A 24,097-nucleotide genomic window follows, 5' to 3' on the forward strand; every position below is an offset into this window, starting at 1 on the left:
TGTCCTTGGAACAGACACTGCTCTGGGTCTGTTCTCTGCCCTCTTGTGTCTCTCCTTTCTCTCTGGCTTTTTCTGCGCCCCCAGTCGGATCCCGGTTGAGTTCTGGAATCCCAGGGCTCCTGGCAGGTCCTTGGGGACCACTTGCTGTCTCCTCCAGAGATGAAGAATCGATGCTGGGGAGCTGGGGCTTCTCTGCATCTGAAGCAGGGGTCACCTGGGGTTCCCAGCTTCCTCTGTCCTGCTGCACCCTGAGGAGGGCCAGGCACCTGGGGGTGGGGGACATAGACTGGGGAGGCGGCGCTGGGGGGAGGTGGCCCTCGGGGAGGCTGCAGGTGAGGGAGCCGGCCTTCCCTGCTCAGGTGGGCTTGGCTCCCCGCTGGCCATACCCACTCACTTGAGGAGGCCACTGTGACATGGCCTGGGAGGGGCCAGGCCCCACGGCATTCCACACATAGCTTTCCTGAGCCTTGGAAAATGTAAGGAAGATACCCATTGAGGATACCACCCCAAACAAACCACCTAGGAGTGCACTTCCATGGATGTTCGGGACCTACATGAAAGGCCGACTCTGCCCAAAGTCCCCGAACTTCTGCAATGAGCGGTTCTCAGGGGAAACAGCATTGAAATGAAAGCAATCCTGGTAGAAGTCTCAGTGCAATTGCTTCACAACCTGATGAGGCTTCCTTTCCAGATAAAAGTTTTGGGGAAAAATGCAAGTGTGAGATCAGATATGTGGAAAAACAAATGTGTGAAGAGAAACACAAAAAACGAGAAAGAATGAGGGAACTTTGTCCTGTAACTGGCCACATTTTATATAATGCCACACCAACAGAGGAGTAACAGGAAAGCCCCAGGTATAGGGGTACGACAGACTCAGCAAACCCAGCCTCTTAGACAACTGCAAAAGAGTGGCTCACCCGTGTCATGAAAGTGGACACACATTTTGAGGGGAACTGATATGGTTTGGCTCCGTGTCCCCACCCAAATCTCACCTTGAATTGTAATAATCCCCACATGTCAAGGGTGGGAACAGGTGGAGATAATTAAATCACCAGGGTGGTTCCCCCATGCTGTTCTGGTGAGAGTGAGTGAGTTCTCACAAGATCTGATGGTTTTATAAGGGGTTTCCCACTTTTTTCTGCTCTCGTTTCTTCTCTCTCCTGCCACCATGCGAAGAAGGACGTGTTTGCTTCCCCTTCTGCCGTGACTGTAAGTTTCCTGAGGCCTCCCCGTGAGTCAGTTAAACCTCTTTTCTTTATAAATTGCCCAGTGTCTCAGGCAGTTTTTAAATAGCAGCATGAGAACGGACTAATTCAGCAACAAAAAATTGCATTCAGTTTTTTGCCAAGATAAATCCGGGACTTAAGTGTAAACAATAATGTAAGAGTACTAGAAAAAGTGCATGCAAATAAATCCTTATATAATTTTGGAAGAGAGGTATCTCTATGGCAGCAACATAAAATTGCCTTCATGAAATGTGATGTCGTAAGGTCTCAACATTTGGGACCTGTGCCAGGGCAGAGCCAGCCAGGCTCTGGAGCCAGTCAAGATGGGTGTGGGAGGTGTTGCCAGGATCAGAAAACACACTGAGATGGCGCTCCTTCTGGCCACAAACATGCTGCTGTGCCTGCAGGAGCCATTTGGCCATCTCCAGAGGACCAGCACACACGTACATAGCTATGCACACACATAAACACATTTATCCATGCATGCATACATATGCACACAGTTATACATGTATACATGCACGCACACATGGTTATATGTGTCTGCGCACATTTATACATGTATACATGCATAGACACACGTGCATATACACACACATACAGTGTGCACACATACCCATACACACATATACCTATAATACATATATGTACAGTATTTGTATACATACAGTTACATGCACGTGCACCTATATACATGCACATATTTACACATACATATATATGCACTTACACATACCCACATACATACATGCACATATTTGTACACATACATACACATTTACACACACACACCCACACTCACACAGTGATTTCTATCTTCTGTTACTCTGGACCTTCATGAGTTTAGAAGGCGGTGAGCCGGGGCGGGGGATCCTGAGACAGCTGTCCACTTGCCTGTGGGGGCAGTGGCTGGGAGCAGATGACCTGAGCTCAGTGGGCTGCCACTTTCGTCAGGTATTGGTCTTGTCATTCTAAGATGGACATAACCCTGCCCGTGGTTGCCCTGAGCATCGTGAGACAAAGTGCCCAGAATAGGCTCCTAGTTGCAAGAGCTGGGAGTGTGATCTTGTCCTGGGAGGCCCTCTGAGGTGGGGCCTCTGAGTTGAGATCCCCCTCTTTGGGGGACCTCATGGGCTGGGGCAGCATGTTTGGACTCTGCGGGGTCCACCAGCAAGAGCCTGGAGGGAGGTGGCCATGGAAGTAGCCCTGAGTGGAAAAACTGTACCCAGCACAGTGGCCATCTCTCGGGCAGTGTGGGTGTTGCCTTGAGAAATGCTTGGAATCAGCCAGGGACACTTTGAGGGCCTAATGGCTGGCCCAGGGGCTGGGAGAGGGTTGTGTCACTGTGCTTTGTGCTGAAGGAAGAGCACCCCCCCTTGGTCAGGCTGTCGAGGTTGGGGGGCATTTCCTGGTCCCCTCTGCCCTCCCACACCTCCTAGGAGGCACCTTCCTTCCCAGGTGTGTGGAGGTGAACGTGGCTGTCATGGGCCCTCCATGGCCCACCCATGGGGATACATACCATGTGTGTACCAAGGAAAGGTACCAATGACTGTCATGGTGACACTGTGGCCACAAGCCCCTCCAGCGCTTTGGTGATTTTCTGATATCCGTATACGTACATACACATGCAACTGAGGCTGTATCAGAATTGCCTTTCAGTCTCGCTTTTGAAAGTGGAATCCCATTTAATATTTTCATTCTGATCTACATGAAATTCGAACCTGCCTTAAAGACCGGCCTCAAATTCCCTCTGTGAAGCCTTACCTGGCAGCGCAGTCATTGCCATCGCCATCCCCGTCTGCTTCTACAGTCTTCACTTTGCGTTATACTTGCTCATGGAGTCTTACGTGCCTGAGTAAGGGGATAGGCCAGCACCTCACCTGTCCATTACCCCCTTCCTAGAACAGCACCTGGGCCAATACCCACTGAGGAATTATTGGTGACGCTCTGATAAAACACAGAATTCAAAATTGAACATTTCTCATTTTGGAATTTTGTTGAAGCCTGTGAGCTTGCTTAATGCAGGGCATTAGACCTCTGTGAAAATGCAGAAATTGTATTCTAGTATTACATCGTATCGTAGTGTCATTATTTGCTTTGCATCTATTCACAGTTTATAGAGTATCTGATGGGGTGGAATTATTTTGGGGGTTTATGGATTTATTCTCATTTCCCCACCAGCTCCTACTGATTTCCCTTTTTAACTTGTGGATTTGCATTTGGGTTGATTAGCTCTGAGGCCAGCAGTGCTCAGAGCTAGACTGAGGTTGATCCCTGCATGATTCCGAGTTTGGAAGGGTCATGAACGGCCTCTCAGCAGAAGGCGTGATTATTTTTATCTGTGGCTGTACTGTAATTAGAACACAGCTGTGAGAGTTGGTAGTTTACAAGTTTCTAATGAGCTATTTCCTTCCCCAATCACATTAGTTGGGGAGTTAATTGGGTCCATCTGGTGCGTAATTCACAGTATCTCTAATATCTGTGATTTTATAAGCCTGTGGCGAACTTGGACTCTTGATTCACATGGGGGAGTTTTGGTGCTTGAGTTCGAAGGCAGAGTTTAATGAAACGCAGGGGCAGCAAAGCTGAGCACGGGCTTTGCAGGAAACATGCCCTAGGAAGCAGAGCCGCTGGATTCCAGCGAGGTGGTCAGGACCATTCAGCAGCCCAGCCAGCCGCAGGGATCTGGTTCTTGAGGATGGTCACTGATCTGTGGGTTACCTGGCCAGGCCCAGCCTCTGACAGGAGGATCCTCTCCAGCCCAGTGAAGCAGAGAGGGGGTTAGACAGTAGCTACAAATGCTGGCTTTCTTCTCACAATGAATGTGTGTTCCTGATTTTTTTGCAGAATAGTGTGCCAGAGGGCACGAGGCTATGGGAAAGATAACATGGGGCATATCAATAAACCCCCGGTCACATGAGGACCAAATCCAACCCAATCAACCAGGGCCCAAGCATCCCAGGGTCCCCGCCTGCACCCTTCAGAGATTACTCCTGGTCTGGAGGCTGGGGCAGGAGGATTACTTAAGGCTGGGAGTTGGAGGCTGAAATGTGCAATGGTCTGGCCTGTGAATGAATAGCCAGTACACTCCAGCTTGGACAGCCTAGTGAGATCTGTCTTTATGAAAAAAAAAAAAAAAAAGGAAGGCCAGGCGCAGTGGCTCAACGCCTGTAATCCCAGCACTTTGGGAGGCCGAGGCAGGCGGATCACCTGAGGCCAGGAGTTTGAGACCAGCCTGACCAACATGGAGAAACCCCATCTCTACTAAAAAAACAAAATTAGCTGGGTGGTAGCACATGCCTGTAATCCCAGCTACTCGGGAGGCTGAGGCAGGAGAATTGCTTTAACCCGGGAGGCAGAGGTTGCTGTGAGCAGAGATCGCGCCATTGCACTCCAGCCTGGGTGACAAGAGTGAAACTCTGTCTCAAAAAACAAAACAAAACAAAACCGTAAGGGGAAATGTCTGTAGATTTCCCAGCTCTAGTTCCTTGCCCAGGAGCGTAGCGTACTGCACAGTGCGGTGGTTCTGGGAGCCAGTGAGCCAGGATGTCCTTTTGAGGCCAGCGCCCTCCACAATTCTCTAAGTGTGAGAAAACTTGTCTCCTTGCTTCAGCACATCCCTGTGGGAAGACCTGCAGAAGTCCCAGCCCCAGAGGCCTCCAGGCAGGGTCCACCCTCATATGGGTGCGAGGCAGGCACAACCCAAGTTTCCATGCCCTGTGCAGGGCCATGCATGTAGCCCAGCTCCAAGTGGCTGTACTGGGGTGCAGGGTAGTGGGGGGTGCAGTGCAAGGATGGGGTGGGAGGGTGAGATGGGGGTGGAACTGTTTTCATTTTCCCTAGTGGCATGAGGGAGAGTAGCCCTGGCTTCTCAGGTCCGCTCCTGACTAAGAGCCATTCCATGCCACATCTTTTACCTGCACTTGACATGTCCGTGTGGCCTCATGTCCAGAAGAGAATAGTTCTGCTGGCAACAAGAATGACACAGCAGTCATCATGAAATGCATTAAAGACAACCTGAAGTAATAGGTGCATATTATGAAGCAATAGGTGCATATTATGTCTGTCTCCTAGATGAGGAGGATGCATGAGCATGCTCATTCCCACGCTGTCCCAGCACTGGAGGGTATTGGTCTTTTTTTTTGTTTGCCTGTTACCCAGGCTGGAGTACAGTGGCACGATCTCGGCTCACTGCAACCTCTGCCTCCTGGGTTCAAGCGATTCTCCTGCCTCAGCCTCCTGAGTAGCTGGGATTACAGATGCCTGCCACCACTGCCAGCCGTCTAATTTATTTTTGCGTTTTTAGTAGAGACTGGGTTTCACCAAGTTGGCCAGGCTGGTCTCGAACTCGACCTCAGGTGATCTGCTCGCCTCGGCCTCCCAAGAGTGTATTTGATCTTTTCCTTTTTTTCTGTGAAACAAAGTCTTGCTCCTTTGCCCAGGCTGGAGTGCAGTGGTGCAATCAAAGCTCACCACAGCCTGAAACTCCTGGGCTCAAGCGATCCTCCTACCTTACCCTCCTGAGTAGCTGGGACTACAGACATGTGCCACTACACCCAGCTAACTTTTAACATTTTTTCTGGAGAGATGGGATCTTGCTGTGTTACCCAGGCTGGTCTCAAACTCCTGGCTTCAAATGATCCTCCTGCCTTGGCCTCCCAAAGTGTTGGGAGTACAGGTGTGAACCACCACCCCGGCCCAATTTTTTCAATTATTTTTATTGTGGAAAAAATATATATCATATAATTTATAATTTTAGCCATTTTTAAGCATACAATTCAGTGGCATTAATTACATTCCTCATGGGCAACCATCAACACTAATTCTAAAATTTTTTTGTCACTCCAGCTACAAACTCTGTGCTCATTAAGCAGTAACTCTCCGTGCCCTCCTCCCCACAGACTCTGGAAACTGCAATTTACTTTCTGTCTCTGTATTTACCTTTTGTAGATAATTCATACACGTGAACTCAAGCAGCATTTGTCCTTTTGTTCCTGGCTTATTCATTCAGCATGATGTTTTCAAGGTTCACCATGTTCGGCATGTGTCAGAATTTCATTCCTTTGATGCGTAAATGATGTTTCATTGTGTGTATATATGGTATTTTATTAATCTTTTATTGATGGACACGGGTTGTTTCCACATTTTGGCTATTTTGAATAATATGGCAATGAATATTGGTGTATAAGTATCTGAGCGCCTGCTTTCCATTATTTTGGGATACACATCTAGGAGTAAAATCGCTACATTTTGTGGTAACTATGTTTAACTTTTTGAGAACCTGCAAAACTGTTTTTCGTAGATTTTTCCACACGTTGCATTATTACAAGCAGTGCATGAGAGTTCCAATTTCTCTGTATACTCACCAACATGTATATTCCTTTTTTAAAATTCTTGCCATCCTAGTGAGTATGAAGTGATATCTCATAGTAGTTCTGATTTGCATTTATCTAATGACTAATGATGTTGAACATCTTTTTATGTGCTTATTGGCCTTTTGTATATCTTCTCTGAAGAACTGTTCATATAAGTGTTTTGCCCATTTTAAAATTGGGTTGTATTTTTGTTGTTGAGTTGTTGGAGTTTTTAAAATATTGGATACTAGATCCTTATCAATATATGATTTTTCAAGCAATTTCTTTCATTCCATAGGTTGTCATTTCACTTTCTTGAGAATGTCTTTTCTTCTCTTGTTTTTGAGACAGGGTGTTGCTCTGTAACCCAGGCTGGAGTGCAGTGGTGTCATTATGGCTCACTGCAATCTCTGTCTCCCGGGTTCAGGCCATCCTCCTACCTCAGCTTCCCGAATAGCCGAGACTACAGGTACATGCCACCACGACTCACTAACTTTGGTATTTTGGGTAGAGACAGGGTTTCACGGTGTTGCGCAGGCTGGTCTCAAACTCCTGAGCTCAAGCAATCTTTCTGCCTTAGCCTCCCAAAGTGCTGGGATTACAGGAGTGAGCCACTGTGCCCGGCTCTAAGGTCTTTTGAAGCACAAAGGATTTTAATTTTAATGAAGCTTTATATATCTATTTTTTTCTGTTGTTGCTTGGGGTTTTGGTGCTATAGCTAAGATCCATTGCCAAATCCAAGGTCATGGTTTGTTTTCTTCTAAGAATTTTATGATTTTATCTTTCAAATAAATGATCTATTTTGAGTTAATTGTTTTATAGGGTGTGAGGTAGGGGTCTAACTTCATTCTTTTGCATGTGGAAATCTAGTTATCCCAGCACCATTTGTTGAAGAGACTATTTATGCTCTGTTGAATGATCTTTGCACCCTTGCTATGAAACTGGTTGGCCATAAGATGTATGAGTTTATTTCTGGACTTTCATTTGTATTCCATTGGTCTATATGTCTATCCTTATGCCAGTGTCACATGATTTTTACTACTGTAGCTTTGTAGTAAGTTTTGATATTTGAAAACGTGAGTACTAGAAACTTGTTCTTTGTCAAGACCATTTTGGCTGTTCAGAGCCCTTGAAGTTCCATATGAATTTGATGACCAGCTTTTACATTTCTTTGGAATTTTGATAGGTGTTGCATTGAATCACTTTGGATAGTATTAACATCTTAATGACATTAAGCCTTCTTATCCATGAACATAGGGTGTATTTTAATTTATTCAGGTCTTCTTTAATTGCTTTCAGTTGTGTTTTACAGTTTTTAGTGTACATGTCTTTTACCTCTTTGGTTAAATTTATTTTTAGCTATTTTGTTCTTTTGGATGCTATTGTAAATGGAATTATTTTCTTAATTTCCTTTTTCAGATAGTTCATTGCTGATGTATAGCAACACAACAAATATTTTGCATTGAAAACTGTACTTGCAACTTGATGAATTAATGTGTTAGCGCAATAGCTTTCTTGTGGATTCTTTGGGATTTTCTACATATAGGCTCATGAGATCATGTCTGTAAATGGAGATATTTTTACCTCTTCCTTTCCCATCTGTATGTCTTTTATTTCTTTTTCTTGTCTAATTACTGTGGCTTGAACTTCCCATACAAAGGTGAATTAACAATAGTGAAAGCAAGCATCCTTGATTTGTTCCTGATCTTAGGGGGAAAATTTTTAGTCTTTTACCATCGAATATGATGTTAGCTGGCTGTGGGTTTTTCATACATATCCTTTATAATGTTGAGGCAGTTCTCTTGTATTCCTAGTTTTCTGGGTAATTTTCACCCTACTCCCAGAGAGCTTGTGCTTAAGATGGAAGATGGCAGGAAGACGTAACCAGTAGGGGAAGAAGCCTAGACCACATGTCTCCCTGGACTCTGTCTATACGACATGAAGTCTGTCTGTATGTCTTAATGGGCATGAAGTTGACAATGTTCAAAGGATGGTGCCATGGACAGACACTCATGCCAGGCTGGAGAGGTCCGAATTCATCGTCTGTGCCAGTGTTTCTCATAGTGTGGTACTACATCAATATCTCCTAAGTGTTAAAAATGTAACTCTTTGAGCCACACACTCTTCTGGATCAGAATCTCTCGAGGAGGATTCTAGGAAATTGTCTTTCAAGTAAATTCCTCAGGTGATTTGACTGTGGGCTTATTTTTGGAAACCACTGCTATAGGTCATGGTGGGAGAGAATGAGGCGAGAATGGTGTTTTGGGGAGTCTGAAGTTTGTGAGATGGCCTGGGATATAGGCCAGGGCATGTGTCAGGGCTGACCAAAGAGAGGGATGCACAGGCAGGCACGGGAGTGTGTGCTGGCAAATTTTTTCGGTGGGGGGAGTCCAATGACCTTTGGATTGTTCCAGATCTGGAGTTGTTCCTAATAATTCTAGGATCCCACAGTTTTCAAAGAGGATGACAAGAGGGACATCTTGAGCAGGTGGCTTTTAGGAAAACGTTAATTCATTTTTAGGCATGTTGATTTGAAGTAAGAGTAAAGCCAGGCTTGCAGCTGCCTACCCTGTGTGAAGAGACACAGTCTCTATAAAAGGAATAACCCCAAATTCCCATCACAGTATCGGTTCATTTCTTGCTTTTGGATGAGGTCCACTTGGCAGTGTGGTGGTAGTGCTGTGGTCATTATTCAGCACCAGGATGATAGGTGCCCTGTCCTGTTGTTGTCAACACATGGTTCGTTGCCCCTTCCCTCCTTTCCCCCTGCCTTCTGCCCTGTGATATGACCTCTAGGGATTTCTTAGAGCTCCTGGTGGCTTCTGGATGGGTTCAGCCCATGGGAGCATGGCAGGAGATGGAGCATGATGCCACTGGGGCTCTTATTTCTTCAGTCCTCCCTTTCCTATCCTCCCAGAAAGACCCTTTGTGTCCTCAACAAGAGACCTCCATTCATCTCAGAATGGCCCTTCTGCAAGACTCTTTTCTTCTGGGTTCTGACAACTGCCTCCTCCCTTTATCCCCTTCAGGGCAGGGGTGGTAACAGATCTGCTGTTCCTAACCCCATCATATGACACGTGTTTTCCCTACACTTTGCTGCCGCCTTCTTCTTTTTTTTTTTTTTTTGCAAATTTTCGCAAAACTTTTGCAAATTTTCCCTTTATTGAATCCTCCTTGAATTATTCTGACTTAGTGAGCTGCCCATTTCCTTCTGGTATCCTGACTGGTAGAATAGCTTCCAAGATGGCGCTGTGGGTAAAGTCCATCTGGAGTGCTGACGAAGAGAGAGGGTGGACAATGCACAGGAAGAGAGAGCCTGGAGTGTCATCCATCATGTCCTCCTCTGGCCACTATCTGGGACTTGGTTCTGTGGCCCCCTGAAATGGAAGGGGTGGGACACGTGGCCCCCAACCAGCCAGCCATCTCATAGCAGCAACTCCACACCAAGCAGCTGCCCTGGTGAAGAGCTGGTGGTCTGTGTTGCAGGAAGGGGCAGTTCTCAAGACTGGGGGTCTTGGTATGAATATTCAGTATCACTTAACCTGATATCACCAGGATATTTTAGGTGTCTTAAGAGTGATGATAGCACAACACCCTGGTTTAGAGACTAGTATGTATGAGTTTGGAGGAAACTGTGACAGACAACTAAGAAGCATTTGTTGGAGAGAAATACTGGATTTCTCTGTAAAATACTGAAGCCTGGATTTAAGCAGCTCTGGCATTTTCTGTGCATATATGTGCCAGGTGCTGTGCTGGGAGGCAGTTACGTAACCAGGTGGCCCTGATATGTTGAGTTAAATGTGGCAGTGGTGAGTGTGAGGTCCAGCTAGGCAGAGGGTGTATGAGCTCCAGCTCCATCAGAGGAAAATGGGTCCTCACAAGGGAATGGAGGGTACCAGAAACACGGACAGCTTTGTAAATCTACACATTCCTTCTTCTTATCAGTAAAAGGTAATTGGCAATTGAAATAAAAATAATCAAAATGAAGTGTGGGTCTCATATCCCATGTAAAAGTGTGACAGCAGTGACACAAAGGCTGAGAAGAGAGAAACGGAGGCACACTCTTCTTGTATGTGTACCACAGAGGTAAAGTGTTATATACTCTGTATGTGTACATACATGCATATATTCCTATTGTATGCTCTATAGCAATGGGTATAATACCATTTTCAGTTAGACTGTGGGAAGTTCAAGATGTATACTGTAAACCCTAAAGCAACACCTAGAATAAAAAAGAGTTATAACTAATAAGCCAATAAAAGGATAAAATGGAATCATACAAAATAATGCAAAATCAGGCAGAAAAAGGAAAAAGGGAACAAGGAACAGATTGACAAATAGAAAACAGGTATCAAGATGGTAGATTTAAACCTAAATATATTTCTAATGACATTGTGTGTGAATGGACTGATGATCTCGATTAAAAAGTAGACATTGTCATATTGGGAAAGAAATCAAAATTGAACTATATGCTACTTATAAAGGAACCCATTCTAAGTATTAAAAGCATTCTAAGTATTAAAATAACATATGGAGATAGGTTAAATGCAAAAAGATGAAAAAGGACATATAGTGCTAAAAGTGATACTGTTCAAACAAAAATGGGATGTCTATATTAATATCAGAAAAGTAGGTTACAGAGCAAGGACTATTACTAGGGACAAAGAAGGCCAGGCCATAATGATACAGGGGTCAAGTGATCAGAAAGGCATAATTCACAGCGCGTATAGACTTAGTAACACAGCTGCAAAATACACGAAGCAAAAACTGATAGAACACAAGAAAGAATCATAGTTAGAGATTTAAATACCCCCTTCTCGTTAATTGATAGAACAAATAGAAAATCCTGTAAAGCCATGACTTGCTCAGATGCCTGTAGCACGTGGCAGGGAGAATTGCCATCTGCAGAGAAATGTGCTGTTATTCACTGTGGTGAGTCTCCGGGCCGTGTATGTGTCAGGTCCATGCCGGCCACTGGGACAAGAATCTCCTGGACAAGCATCCTGGACGAGTATCCAGGAAGGCTAGTGGGTTTTGAAGAAGAGCTTAGGAAATATACCTATCTAGTGAGCCACTGGCAGGTTCTACCTAGGAACATGAGCTAGGGACAATCTGCCCTCTCCTTCATGCATGCTTTGCCACCTACTATCATTTCAGAGAATGCCCTTCAATGTTTCATTGATTTCAAATTAGATGTTGGTTAGAATAATTTTTTAAACATATACTTCCCCTTTTTTATGTGGGATATCACTGTTGAGCAAGTTGTACACATACACATATATAATATGAAAAACGTTAACACCAGTTGTAAAATGGTCTTTCAGAGAGCTGTCTACTCTGGCAAAATGGAATGAGTTCAGGCTTCATCCAATAACATATGGAGGTACTGTCTGCCCATCTGTGTTCCTGTTGACATTGCTCAATGTTTTCCTTTCCAGGACTCAAGCATTCATTGGTCTTTCTGTGAAAGTATGGCTATTAGGAAAAGATACAGCTTTTAACTCACAGCCTGCAAACCATTCATTAACATGAAGAACCGTATCTTTCTTCCTTGAAAAGCACAGCCCATCTGGTTTGTTTTGGGAGAAGTATACTTCTGGGTTTTGTGCAATAAAAATGATTTATCTCTTCAATAACCAGCCCAGTCACAAGCCCATCTAATGTTAATAATTAATTTTGGGGCTTTCCAGCTAACTGGCGTGAACGTTGGTCTGGTTTCTTCCCTCGGGTTTTTTCTGCCTGAAAACAATTCTTCCAGTACTGATTTCTTTGCTCACTGGGCTGAGATTTGAAAACTTGCTTAATTACACGGCAGTGGTTCTCTAAACAGGAGGCTTTCACATTCCATCCATTTGCTTTGAAAAGGAAGAATTGCATCCTCATGTCTGAGGAATTACTTAAGCCCAAGGATTGAATGTTCTGTTTTACTGCCTGTGTGCAAGCACCAGAAAAAATGGGCACCAATCTTCTTTATTGTGATTTCTGGACATTTATTGAGCGATCACCAGTTTCACAGCAAGCTGGATAGAAACAGCCGTGCATGTTTGGCTTTATTTCTGATACGTCTACTTCTTGTGTCTCACTGGGCTTGGGCACTACCCTACCATCTCTCCCTCTCTCTATTGAATTGTAAACTTCAAAAATCGTACCACTTGGCCCACTAGCTGTTTAAACTACTTTCTTTAGGGGAAAGGACAATTCAAATTAGACCTTAAATACACATGATCTTCTTACATCCAAGTAATCCTAAAATTGCTCCTGTAAATATTTCTCAGTGAATACCTCTCTTTGGGGCATATGATTATACTTTTTGTCAATTATTAATATCCATTTATATTCAACATTTCTTGTGTTAACTGTCCTTACAAATTCTCTGGAAGCATTTTTAAAACAGTCTGTAGACATTCTCTTAAAAATATTAATTTGCACCATCTGTAATGAAACTAGTGGTTCAAACAAAAGTTAACATCAACCCTAACTATTTTACAATTAGTGGGCACTGCTAGGATTGGTAGAGTATAATTGAATAAAATTTTATTATGTTGGCAGAAAGTGAAAAAACTTTTCACTTGTAAAGACTGCATTCTTTTAATCCCTTTTTCTACTACTATTACTATATAATGTACAGGGCATCTTGGTTTGGCAATTCATTTGAAACTTTAATATTTCTGTTAATACTCACTTTCCCTCCAAGTTCCTTAATTTTTAGAAAGTATTTCATTTATTTATTTATTTATTTATTTATTTACTTATTTACTTTGAGACAGAGTTGCACTATATCACCCAACCTGGAGTGCAATGGTACAGTCTTGGCTCACTGCAACCTCCATGTCCTGGGTTCAAGTGATTCTCCTGCCTCAGCCTCCCGAGTAGCTGGGCCACCATGCCCAGCTAATTTATTTTTGTATTTTTAGTAGAGATAGGGTTTCGCCATGTTGGCCAGGCTGGTCTTGAACTCCTGGCCTCAAGTGATCCACACACCTTGGCCTCCTAAAGTGCTGGGATTACGGGCATGAGCCACTGCGCCCGGCCAGAAGGCATTTTTAAAATAAGAGTCTCATTTCATAGAATAACTAGAAATGATAAGTATAAATGATTAGTTTTCATCTTGTATTTCAGGGTTTCAGTACAGTCTTTCATCCCGTCATTTCTTGAATTCCTATTTTCTATCTATCTCTGTATCGTTTATTTACTGTGCAAATTTCTCGTTTTTAAGTTGATAAGTTCATTCTTCCTTTAAAAATAGCATGTAATATTTGATCTACATGAAATAATATATGTAACACATGGATAAATTATGAAGTTTAGTTTTTACAAATCCCTGTATGCTCACCAACCAATTGGCTCCTCTTTTACCCCATCTCTTTGCTTCCCAACATGGAGACTACTCTCTGGAATTGTGTGTTTAAAATTCCTGTGTGTGTATGCATGCCTCTCTCTCTCTTATCTCACACACACTCTCTTTCTATCTAAAACCAAATACAGTTATCCTAAACAATGTATTCTTCAGTGTTGCTTGGTTTGGAGCTTTATAAAAATTGCATCATGTATGTATTCTTCTATTTTTCTTCATGCAACATTATGTTTCTAAGATTTATCCATATTGATTTGTTTAGCTGTAGTTCATTTATTTCCACTACTGTGCGAGATTCCATTGTGTGACTATACCATCGTGTGTTGATTTTGTATTTTTCAGCTATGCTGAATTTATTAATCCTAATGGTTTTAAAAAATGGAATCTTTAGAGTTTTCTACACATAAAGTTGTATCATCTATAAATAGAGATGATTTTACTTCTTTCTTTCCAATTTGGATGCCTTTCATTTATTTTTCTTTCCTAACTGTTCTGGCTAGAACTTGCAATACTGCATTGAGTGAAAGTAGCAAAACAGGCATCCTTGTCTTTTTCTTAATCATAAGGGAAAAACTTTCAGTCTTTCGCCATTCAGTATGATGTTGGCTGTGGGTTTTTCATAAGCAGGCTATTATGTTGTGGTATTTTCCTTCTATTCCTAGTTTGCTGAGGATGTGCATTTTTTTTCCATCATGAAAGGGTGTTGAACTTTGTCAAATGTTATTTGCTGCATCAATTGAATTAATCATGCGTTTTTTTTTTCTTTACTGTGTTAATGTGTATTTCATGGATTGATTTTCCTATTTTAAGCCATCTCAGCGTTCCAGGAATAAATCCCACCTGATCATGGTGTATAATGCTTTTAATGTGCTCCTGAGCTTGATTTGCTTAGTATTCAGTATTTCGTTGAGGATTTTTGCATCAGTATTCACCAGGAATATTGGTTTGTAGTTTTCTTTTCTTATAGTGTCTTTGTCTGGCTTTGGTATCAGGGTAATGCTGGCCTCATAGAATGAGTTAGGAAGTTAGGCCTCATGGAATGAGTTCCCCTCCTTTTCAATTTTCTGGAAGAGTTTGAGAAGAATTGGTGTTAATTTTTCTTTAAATATTTGGTAGAAAGCACCAGTAAATCTATCTCATCCAGGGCTTTTCTTTGTTGGGAAGTTTTTGATTAACAATTCAATGTTTTTACTGGTTGTAGGTCTATAAAAATTTTTCATTTCTCCATGATTCAGTCTTGGTAGGTTGTGTGTACTCAGAACATTTGTCCATTTCATCTAGGTTATCCAATTTTGAGGCATACAGTTGTTCATAGTATTTTCTTATAATACTTTTTATTTTAAAAAAATTGGTAGTCATGACCCTGATTTCATTTCTGATTTTAGTAATTTGAGTTTTTCCTTAGTCAGTCTAGCTAAAGATCTGTCAATTTTGTTAATCTCTTCAAAAGACCAACTTTTGGTCTCATTAATTTTCTCTATTTTTAAAATTCACTACAGATCTTTTCTCTAATATTTATTATTTCTGTTAGCTTTTGAGTTTAGTTTGTTCTTCTTTTTCAAGTTCCTTATAGTGTAAAATTAGGTTGCTACTTTGAGATCTTTCTTCTTTTTTTAATGTTGGCATTTACAGCTATAAATTTCCCTTTTAGAACTGCTTTCACTGCACCATACAAGTTTTGATGTGTTATGTTTCATTTTCATTTGTCTCAAGGTATTATATTAGTTTGCTAGAATTGCCATCACAAAATGCCAGACTGTGTGACTTAAACAACAGAAGTTCATTTTCTCACTGTTCTTCAGGCTAGAAGTCCACGGTCAAGGCGCTGGTATGGTTGGTTTCTTCTGAGTCCTGACTCCTCGGCATGCGATGGCCCCACTCTTCCTTCCTCTTCACATGGTTCTGTCTGTGCATGTGTGCTCCTGGTGTCTCTTTGTGTGTTTGAATTTCCTCTTCTTTTTTTTTTTTTTTTTTTTTGAGATGGAGTCTCTCTCTGTCACCCAGGCTGGAGTGGAGTGGCACGATCTCGGCTCACTGCAACCTCCGCCTCTTGAGTTTAAGCAGTTCCCCTGTCTCAGCCTCCCGAGTAGCTGGGATCACAGGCACCTGCCACCACACCTGGCTATCTTTTTATTTTTAGCAGAGACAGAGTTTCACCATGTTGGCCAGGCTGATCTTGAACTTCTGATCTCATGATCCACCTGCCTTGGCCTCCCAAAATGCTGGGATTACAAGTGAGCCACCATGCCTGACCAAATTTCGTCTTCTTATAAAGACACCAGTCAGATTGGGTTTAGATCCATCCTAATAGCTTCATTTTAACTTAATCATTTCCTTAAAGACCTAATCTGCAAACACATTCACACACTGTGAGGTACTAGGGGTTAGGGCTTCAACATATGAATTTCAAAGGTACACAGTTCAGCCCATAACAGGTGTCTTCTAATTCCTCCTTTGATGGATTGGTTAAGAGTATGTTGTTTAATTTCCACATTTTGGTGAATTTTCCAGTTTTCCTTCTGTTACTGATTTCCAGTTCATTCCTATTATGATTGGAAAAGATATTTTGTATTACTTCAAACTTTAAAAAATTATTAAAACTTATTTTGTGACCTATGGTCTATCCTGGAAAACGTTTCATGTGCACATTAGATAGAAGTGTATTCTGCTATTGTTGGGTGGAATATTGTTTTTTTGTATATTTTGTATATGTCTGTTAGGTCCAATTGGTTTATAATGTTGTTCAAGTCTTCTGTTTCATTATTGATCCTCTGTCTGGCTATACTATCCATTATTAACAGTGGAGTATTGAAGTCTTCAACCATTATGGTAGAGCGATTTTTCCCTTCTGTCAGTGTTTGCATCATGTATTTTGGAGCGCTAATGTTTGGTGCATATTATTTGTAGTTGTTGTAACTTTTTGGTGAATTGACTCTTTTATCATTATATTTTTCTTTGCCTCTTGTAACAGTTTTTGTCTTAAAGTCTATTTTGTCTTATATCAAGATAGCCACCCTAATTCTCTTTTGGTTACTACTTGCATTGAAATATCTTTTCTTATCCTTTCACTTTCAACCTATTTGTGTCTTTTGATCTACAGTAAATCTCTTGTAGACAGCATAGAATTGAACTGTGTGTATGTGTGTATGTGTTTTAAAATCCATTCTGCCACTCTTTGCCTTTGGATTGGACAGCTTAGTCCATTTACACTGGTTTTGTTTAGTTATTTATCAACATTTTGCCAGCTGGCTTTGTGCTGGGTCAATTCTTCATAATTGGCTGGGTGTGCCTTGAGCCTAGAGACCAGCATGAGGTGAGTGCTTACAGTCTTCTCAGATGTTTCTGAGCATGCATCTTGCTTGATCATGTTTATGGTTTTTTTTCAATTCTTCAGTATACTTTTCAATATTTTAATTTCCCAAAGAGTCTCATTCAAACTTCTCCTTGGTGCCTTAAATGGACTGTGGTCTATCTTTGCCCACAATCTGTTTGCTGAGAAGTCTGTGAATCTGTACTCTCCCAATTCTGTGACTCTATCTCCTGAATATGTGTGCATAGGGCCACCATGCAAAGCTGTGCTGAACTTTGCACTGTATTTTTTCTGTTATGTTACACTTAAAGGGCTGACCTTGCTCATACAGAATGATGCCGGCCGGACTCCCAGAGGCTCTGACTGTACATGGGTGAGGAATCATAGTCTCCTTCCAAGTCTTCTGAAAAAATTGCCCATGAGAGCTGGCAGCTTCCCCACTCATGTTTCTTCCTCATACCTGCCTTCTGTCCATGAGAAGCATGTTTGGCTGTGTTCTGTGTCGTTGCTTTTCGGGTAAACCTAGCTTTACCACTGCCTGCTAGTTTCCTTTTTCCTTCTGGAAAGGTAGCTTGGGTCAGTGAAGCTAGGATGAAAACAGGCCACAAACAAGAGTCCCTATCAGAGAGAGGGATAGAGAAAGAGAGGAGAAGAGAGAAGAGAGTACCTAGGGATACAGAAAGAGAAAGAGAGAAAGGAGGAGATAGGGATGGAGAAAGAGAAAGAGAGAAAGAAACAGACAGGTGAAACCTTGCTAGTCAGCCTTCTGGGCAGAGGGGGCTACAGGAGGGCTGGGCTCTGCTGGCTTGCTGTGGCTCCCCATGACTGCTGCTCCATGCAGAGAACCTCTGTAGAGAGGGCACCATGCCTGGCACAGTCCTCAGGCTGGGATATGTTGCCTCCTGGTGGGAGGGAAGGGTTGGGGGATGGCATCGGGTGCTTGACATATCTTGGCCCTGCCCTCAGCAGCTGGGAGCCTATCCTGAGTCCCATTTGCTCCTTTTAAAATGGGGATAGTATTATGTACCTTCAGGGTTATCATGATAACAAAGGTGATAGTTTCAGCAAGAGCCTAACACGGAACGTACTCACTTAAATGACCATTAATACTCATCAAATAAAATCCTGGTAATAATATTATTAATATGGTGGGGAAAAGGCCTTTTCTCTACAGGGTACTTCAGAGATACTGTCAAGTAATCGGGACAAAGGCAGTGAAGGGCCCCAAATAGAAGGCCTAATCCCGCTTCTGCTGTCTGCAGCCTGTCTCTTGCCCTGGGAGATACTTCCCACGAGGGGCCCCTCCTGGCCACTGCTGCACAGGCTGTTACGGAGGAGGCCTCATTGCTCCGCTTGGTTTTCCTGCAGCTGATCTCCAATGTTACCGACCACTGGGGTCCTTCCCGTTTCAGGCCTCCGGACCTGGGTGTTGAGGTACCACCAGCTGCCTTCCTGCCCTCTGACTTCTGCTTGATTTATTTTGGTCCCACTCCCAGTCTGGCCCTCTTTTGATTTCTCTTGATCCCACTCCCAGGCTGGTCCCACTCCCAGCAGCTCTTGTACAGGGCTCTGCATGGCTGATGCCATCTGCCATCTGCCACCTGCCCTCTCTTCTGAGCCCTTGGCTCTCGACTTTGCTGCCTGCTCTGTGGTCTTCCTGACTGGTGCCTGGGAAAGAGCCTGCCTATGACTTGAGCAGAGCATCCCTTGGAGAGTCTGTGGATGTGAATTTGGTCATGCACAGGTTAAGGCAGTGAAAGCATTTTGCATTCCTTGTTATTGGCTCTGCATCATCTTGTCAAGCAGAACTGACTTCAGCAATGGCTGCATAAATGGTGCCTATGTGGCACGGGGCCTACAAAAGGCTGAGGCAAACCTCTTCCTCCACCCCTGGTACCCCAATCACCACCTCCCCGGACTGTCGTTTGCACTAACCATTGTCTTTTTTTTGGCCTTTAAAAATGTAAATTCTCTTGAAAGTGTTCATATATTAGGTATTCAATATTTTCAACATTTTTAGCTCTTTTTTTTGTCAATATGATGATAGGACTAACATCATAGGACTGTTAAGTGTTTTGATTTAGAAAGAACTAAGGAGTCTAGGGGTGAGGAAACTGTTGAAGAAGAGGGCAGAAGAGGCACAGGCGTGCGCAAGAAACTGTTTCCATCGCACAGTCTGGCATGAACCTGTCTTAATAATCATGGTAGCAAGAGTTCTTGGCAATGGTGGATCTGCCTCAGACGCATCAATTCTGGCTGCTTAAAACTTACCGTTCAAGGATTTTAAACATGGCTAATACCCAGGACTGGTGGAGATCGGGATTTGTTCCTGCCTGTAACTGAAACGTGGAGTAATGGGGATGGGCTCTCTTCCAGCAAGAGGACCACAGGCACCAAGAAACGTCTTGATCCAGTGACCTCACTTCTAGGAATCTATCCTCAGGAAAGAATTAAAGGCACACACAAAGACTTATCTACCAGGACTCACATAGTGTTTGCTATTTATCCAGGTAAAAAACCAGAAATCCTCTAAATTTCCGTCAACAGACAGATGGTCAGGCTTAATTTGATGATCCAAGTAATGGAATATGATGGCTGATATTAAAATCACGTTGTAGAAGAATAGCTAATATTTGATAAGCTGTGAAATGCTAATGAGATAGCTGAGCTGAATGATTAGAGGACAAAGCAATTTGCATATGTGAATATGTATATGTGTGAATGTGTGTCTCTGCACTCATATGTATGAATCTGACCTAAAAATATTCATTTATATGTAGGAAAAAAACATTGAAAGGAAATTCTCTAAATGTTAACATTGGATATCTCTGAATTATAGAATTATGTACAGGTGCAGTTGTTTTATGTGTTATCTTCTGTAATTTCCTTTAAAATAAATATAAATGTATAGATACATATGGATTTTGTAAATGTATATACAGAGTTTGTTGAGACATGGGGGAAATCAGACAACGCGGAAATTAGTAAAACTAGACAGTGCCCAGTCTTAGAGTGAAGTCAAAAAAACGTCAATGCGATTTATCTTTTCGGAAGAGGAAAAGTCAGGAATAATATAGATCGCATCAATATTTTCTGCCTTATTGAAGTCAAAAGGAGAAAAAATTGGGCTTTCAGCTTTGTGGACTGCCATTTTTATTTTCAGCCTCTGGAAAATGTTTTTGGGCAATCCTGAATCTTCTCTACATGTGATCTGTGAGCTCTCTGGGTCACAGGCCAGGGATTCTATCAAGCAACAGGGCCCCAGGGCCTCCGTGGTGCTTCCCCTATTTGCAGAGAGGAATGGATTTGGAACATTGAAAATGGTATCTGGATGGTGGTAAGTTTAAATTGGAATGGCCCAAAGTCTCTTTAGGAAATTTCCTGGTGAAACTCATTTTACTTTTGGATTTTTAGAAATATAATTACATAAAAAAGCTCAGAAATGATTACCTATATGCTTAACTACAATTATAAAATACTCTGTGTATACGAAGTGCATAAATGTAAATGTTAAACAGTAACAAAAATCAGCCAGATATGGCCACCACAGAGAAGATAAAATGGACTTTGGATTTTTCCCCATTTCTAATTTTCCTTCTTAGTGGCAAGAAGGTAAATCCTCCATGCTGCGCGACGTGCTGCTGCTGTGGGCTCTTTTGAGACCCCGTGGGTCATGCTTCACTGCGCGATGTGGTGCTGCTGTGGGCTCTTTTGAGACCCCATGGGTCACGCTTTCCAAGGAACAATAGTGCCTCCACCCTCCTGAGCACTGTCCTCTCTTCAGAGGGTCAACATTGAGTCTATAAACATTATTGATTTAATGATTTAGGAGACTTGTTTTGAGTTAAAAAGCCAATCTCATGCAAATAAGCTGTGATTGCTGGGTTTTAACCCATTCATTATTAAGTATGTATGTGTTTTTGTGACAGGATCTTGGTCTATTGCCTAGGCTGGAGTGCAGTAGCACAATCCCAGCTCATTGCAGGTTTGACCTCTCAGGCTCAAGCAGTCAGCCCTTCACCAGCCTTCCCAGTAGCTGGGACTACAGGCGTGCACCACCACACCTGGCTAATTTTTGAATTTTTTTAAAGACAGGGTTTTGCCACGTTGCTCAGGCTTGTCGTGACCTCCTAGGCTCAGGCAGTCCACCCGCCTTGACCTCCCAAAGTGCTGAGATTACATGTGTGAGCCACTGTGCCCAGCTCATTATTGAGTATTTGTTAAGAACTTACTTTGACCTGGGTGCCACTTACAGTACCAGATAAAACAAGATGAAAACATGGCAGTCATTCTTAAAGAGCTCACAGTCTAATGAACCTCAGTGAACCAATATCCACAGTCTATCTTTATGTTTTCCATTTACATCTCCTTAGTTAATATAAGAAAACCAAGGGTTTTTGTTTCTTTTTTAAAGTGAGAGGGTCTCCTCCAGGCTGGAGTGCAGTGGCTCCGTCATAGCTCACTGCACCGTTGAATTCCTGGACTCAAGTGATTCTCCCGCCTCAGTCTTCCAAGTAGCTAGGACTACAAGTGTGCACCACTACGCCCAGATAATTTTTTATTATTTTTACTTTCCATAGAGATAGGATCTTGCTATGTTGCCCAGGCTGGTCTTGAACTCATGGCCTCAATCGATCCTCCCACCTTGCTGGGATTACAGGTTTGAACCACCATGCTTGGCCTTGTTTTCTTTTAATCTACATTGCATGACTGAGAAAATGGAAGCTCAGGGTTGTTAAATAATATGAGGAAGGTCACCGTCTCCGTAACACTCAGCTCTCCTAGACCACCCCAGGGAGTATCAGAAAACATCTGGTTGTTTGGTCCACTCACTATGACACTTTCTAAATGTACCTAGGGGGTTACAGTTACAGATTTATAGTTATGGGAAACAGGGTTGGGAGGATCTCAACTGTAAGCCAGTTTGAGCAGCTAAAAGTATGCTAATTATTAAATCTCTTGGGCAGAGAGATTCTTCCAAATCTCTCTGCCTTCATTTGTCAAAGTTAAAGCACCTACTTTATAATTCTCTCTCCTGCCATGCTGACCTCTACTGGCCATTAAGCCTCTGGGGTGAGTCCTCAGTCACCTGTGTTCTCCATGGGAAGTGGCCCAGTGCTGCCCAGAGGTGATGCCCAGCGGATACTCACTGGCCCCAGACAGACTCCTTTTCTGACTTCCCAGAGACATGGTGCTGGTGTTAGACACAACTCAGGGGCCCATGTTTTACTCATCCACAGGAGTCTTATTGTCTATCTCACAGGTGAATGCTTGAATGAGAAAGAAGCAAGCAAAAATATTTTTCTTAAAATTTCTTCCATTGTGCATTTGTGATCGGAAAGAATTACTGTTATTTGCCCGGGCAAATGTTTCATAGCATCTACAGCATCTCTACCTGGCCTGGGATCCTGTAAGAAAGGCAATGCATCAGCATATAAAATGACATATTCTCAGTGATCAGGAACGAAAATTGTTCCTGCAACTTCTCATGGAAAGCTGGTTGTCTTTTAACATCAAGTGTCCTTTAATGAGGGTGACCATACATGCCGGTGGACTTAGTTGTGGCTGTGCAGTTACTTCCCGTTCAACAAGCTCCTGATTTGAATGATACATTTATGGTGGTCCTTCCATATGGCAGGGAGGCCAGTGTGGTGGAGGACCACCCTGCCCAGTGCGAACCTTTGCTTTGCTTCAGTTGTGGCTGCTGTCCTTGGAGAGCTTCCTCCTTGCCATTCTGGTTGTTGTCTCATTCCAACCCCTTGGTCCTGACTTCTGCTGATTGGTCTTCCAATGGCAGCCATTAGTATATTTTAAAAGTGAATTTCTTGTTATTTTAGCAAATAGAATTTTCTGCCTACAAAAGGGCCAACGAGGCTCTGAATCTTTTTTTTTTTTTTTGACAAGGAGTCTCGCTCCGTCGCCCAGGCTGGAGTGCAGTAGTGTGATCTCGGCTCACTGCAACCTCCGCCTCCCGGGTTCAAGCAATTCTCTGCCTCCGCCTCCAGAGTAGCTGGTATTACAGGTGCCCACCACTACCCCTGGCTAATTTTTTTTTTTTTTTGTATTTTTAGTAGAAGCAATTCTCTGCCTCCGCCTCCAGAGTAGCTGGTATTACAGGTGCCCACCACTACACCTGGCTAATTTTTTTTTTTTTTTTGTATTTTTAGTAGAAGCAATTCTCTGCCTCCGCCTCCAGAGTAGCTCGTATTATAGGTGCCCACCACTACACCTGGCTAATTTTTTTTTTTTTTGTATTTTTAGTAGAGGCGGGGTTTCACCACATTGGCGAGGCTGGTCTTGAACTCCTGACCTTGTGATTCACCCACCTCAGTTTCACAAAGTGCTGGGATTACAGGCGTGAGCCACTGTGTCCCACCCTCTGAATGTTTTTCTTGAGGAGCAGCTCTGCATGAAATAGCAAAGGTGGCCTGAATCTCCTGCTAATGCAAAAGCGAGCCTAAAAGTGTCATCCCGTAGTATTTGGTCTCCTGTGCGAGTGTCTGCTGTGCATTTTCAATTGAGTTGGGGAGGAGAGGTATTTCTTATGGTGTCTTCTAAAACTTCAGCCTTTTACAATTCAGACAGACCGTCAGGCAAATTTCCTTGTAAGATTTATCACTGAATCTTGGGCACATTCTTGAATCTAGCGCCCAAGTGCTGGGAACACATTCGTTATTTCTGTGTTGGTGATTCTGTTTCCTTCCTTGTCTCTTTCAGGTCTCACTCTCCTTTGCCCCAGATGTCCAGCTCCAGGTCTAAAGATTCCTGCTTTACAGAAAACACTCCTTTGCTGAGGAATTCCTTACAAGAGAAAGGGTGAGATATTTCCCCCGTCATATGAAAGTAAGAGTTT

The 24,097-nt window shown here is 42.9% G+C and overlaps 1 protein-coding gene across 1 annotated transcript in view; it reads left to right on the top strand.

The window, feature by feature from the left end:
- The window catches only part of OCA2 (OCA2 melanosomal transmembrane protein), a 352,275-nt gene that overhangs the window by 43,005 nt on the left and 285,173 nt on the right, over positions 1 to 24,097 (top strand). Inside the window, exon 3 of the mRNA XM_025390396.1 lies at positions 23,962 to 24,060. Within this exon, the coding sequence (XP_025246181.1) occupies positions 23,962 to 24,060 (99 nt within the window). The remainder of the gene's footprint in view (positions 1 to 23,961; positions 24,061 to 24,097) is intronic.

The sequence above is a fragment of the Theropithecus gelada genome, chromosome 7a, assembly GCF_003255815.1.
Source record: "Theropithecus gelada isolate Dixy chromosome 7a, Tgel_1.0, whole genome shotgun sequence".
In the NCBI taxonomy this organism is placed as follows: Eukaryota; Metazoa; Chordata; class Mammalia; order Primates; family Cercopithecidae; genus Theropithecus; species Theropithecus gelada.